The sequence below is a fragment of the Phaseolus vulgaris genome, chromosome 11 (genome assembly GCF_051622355.1).
Source record: "Phaseolus vulgaris cultivar YP4 chromosome 11, ASM5162235v1, whole genome shotgun sequence".
Classification (NCBI taxonomy): Eukaryota; Viridiplantae; Streptophyta; class Magnoliopsida; order Fabales; family Fabaceae; genus Phaseolus; species Phaseolus vulgaris.
Window position 1 is genome coordinate 45,618,196 of NC_143508.1, and position 1,904 is coordinate 45,620,099.

The 1,904-nt window shown below is 39.3% G+C and overlaps 1 protein-coding gene across 1 annotated transcript; it reads left to right on the forward strand.

Annotated features, from left to right (window-relative positions):
* Positions 1-546: 546 nt before the first annotated feature.
* Positions 547-1,368, forward strand: LOC137808702 (uncharacterized). Its single transcript, XM_068609964.2, has one exon. The coding sequence runs from the start codon at positions 547-549 to the stop codon at positions 1,366-1,368; it is 822 nt and encodes a 273-aa protein (XP_068466065.2).
* Positions 1,369-1,904: the final 536 nt, after the last annotated feature.

Genomic DNA, 1,904 nt, shown 5'->3' on the forward strand with positions numbered 1-1,904 from the left:
CCACCAGACACTTTAACAACAATCATTTGTCATAACATTAAAAAAATATTATATAAAAAAAAATACAAAAAAATATGGAGAGACTAGACGAAAACTCATATGTTAACAAAAACTACACATAATCAGACTATTCCTATTTATAAAAAATTCTAAGAACACACTTTTTATCTTTATGGGCCTTTCTTCTGTTTTGCATGGGCCAAGCCCAATTGCGTCCCGATTGCATCGTCAGGGTGTATTTAGCATATACACATTTCTCTTGTAATGAATTCAATTGAAGTTTAATAAAGGTTATTTTTCTTCTGTGATTAATTACTGTGGTTATGCTCTCTCTGCCCCTTTACCACCGCACATCGCTCCTTGTTCCTATCCTTTTTTCACTGCACCGCCAATTGCCATGTACAAGAAGCACATGAAGAACCTTCAAAAATCCAAGATGGTATCAGAGCGGGTGTAACTCGCTCTGCTCTCCGCTGCCAACGGTTCTGTTTTCCTTTCCCTGCTTATCCTTTTCTTTCTTGTTTTCTTTTTCTCGCATTTGTCTCCATGGCTGAAACCCAGGAAAATCCTTCGAAGAATGAACAACAAAATCCCGCTAGTGCGTATTATCTACACCCGGGAGAAAACCCTGGGATGGTCTTGGTCACGCCACAATTGGATGGTTCGAATTACCATTCCTGGAGCAGAGCGATGAAGAGGGCTTTGCTCTCCAAGAATAAATTCAAGTTCGTCAATGGAGACCTACCAGATCCATCCCATAACGACAATCAATATGAAGCATGGGAGAGATGCAACGTCATGGTCATCTCTTGGATAACACGGAGCATCACGACCCAAATCGCACAAAGCACGGTGTATATAGACAATGCGAAAGAACTGTGGGAAGATCTCAGAGAAAGGTTTTCAAAAACCAACCATTTTCGTGTTTTAGATCTTCTACAAGAAATAAATTCCATCAAACAAGGGGAGAGAAACATTACAGAATATTACACTGACTCTAAGACGCTGTGGGAAGAACTTGATGCCTTGCGCCCCTTACCTACCTGTGTCTGTAAGGTCAAGTGCAGTTGTAACATGATGAAGACCATGTCCAGCTATAGGGACTCCGAACGGGTAATGTGTTTCTTGAAAGGATTGGGAGAAATGTATAATGCTGTTAAAACGCAAATTCTTTTGACAGAACCTCTACCAGGAATCAACCGTGTCTTCTCTTTGGTTCTTCAACAAGAACGTCACTTGAATGAAGGCATGGGGGTAGATACAAAGATAATGTTCAACAGTGCCAATCAGAAAATCAACAAGAGCAACAACACTAGTCAAGGTGGGCGTAGTTATGGAAGAGGAAGAGGAAAAAATTATGGAAAGTAGTGTTCTTACTGCCACAAGACGAATCACACTACTGACGAGTGTTATTCAAAACACGGGTTCCCACCTTGGATGAAGCAGAAGATGAATTACACTGCAAACGCTCTTGAGAAGGAGGGTGATTTGGTGTCTGAGACTGAAAATCAAGCACACAATGAAACTCTCAATGAGCAAATCTTTAAAGCCTTTGGACCGGAGCAACTTCAACAACTGATAAACATGATTCAAGATTCAAAGAACAAAGACAAGGTGATAAACAACACCATAGGAGATTCTTTTGCCATAAAAGACAACATAGGTAAGAGGTATGCACTCTTGGATCATTGACACTGGGGCTACAGATCATGTAGCCTGCTCTCTCTCTTATTTCACTAGCTATTATAAAATTAAACCTGTAAAAATTAAGCTTCCAAATAATCAAACTGTTACTGCTGCATGTGCTGGAACTGTTATATTGGCTAAAAACATTATTTTGTATAATGTTCTATATATACCAAATTTTATGTTAAAAATTATCTCTGTTCAGCGACTGACAAACT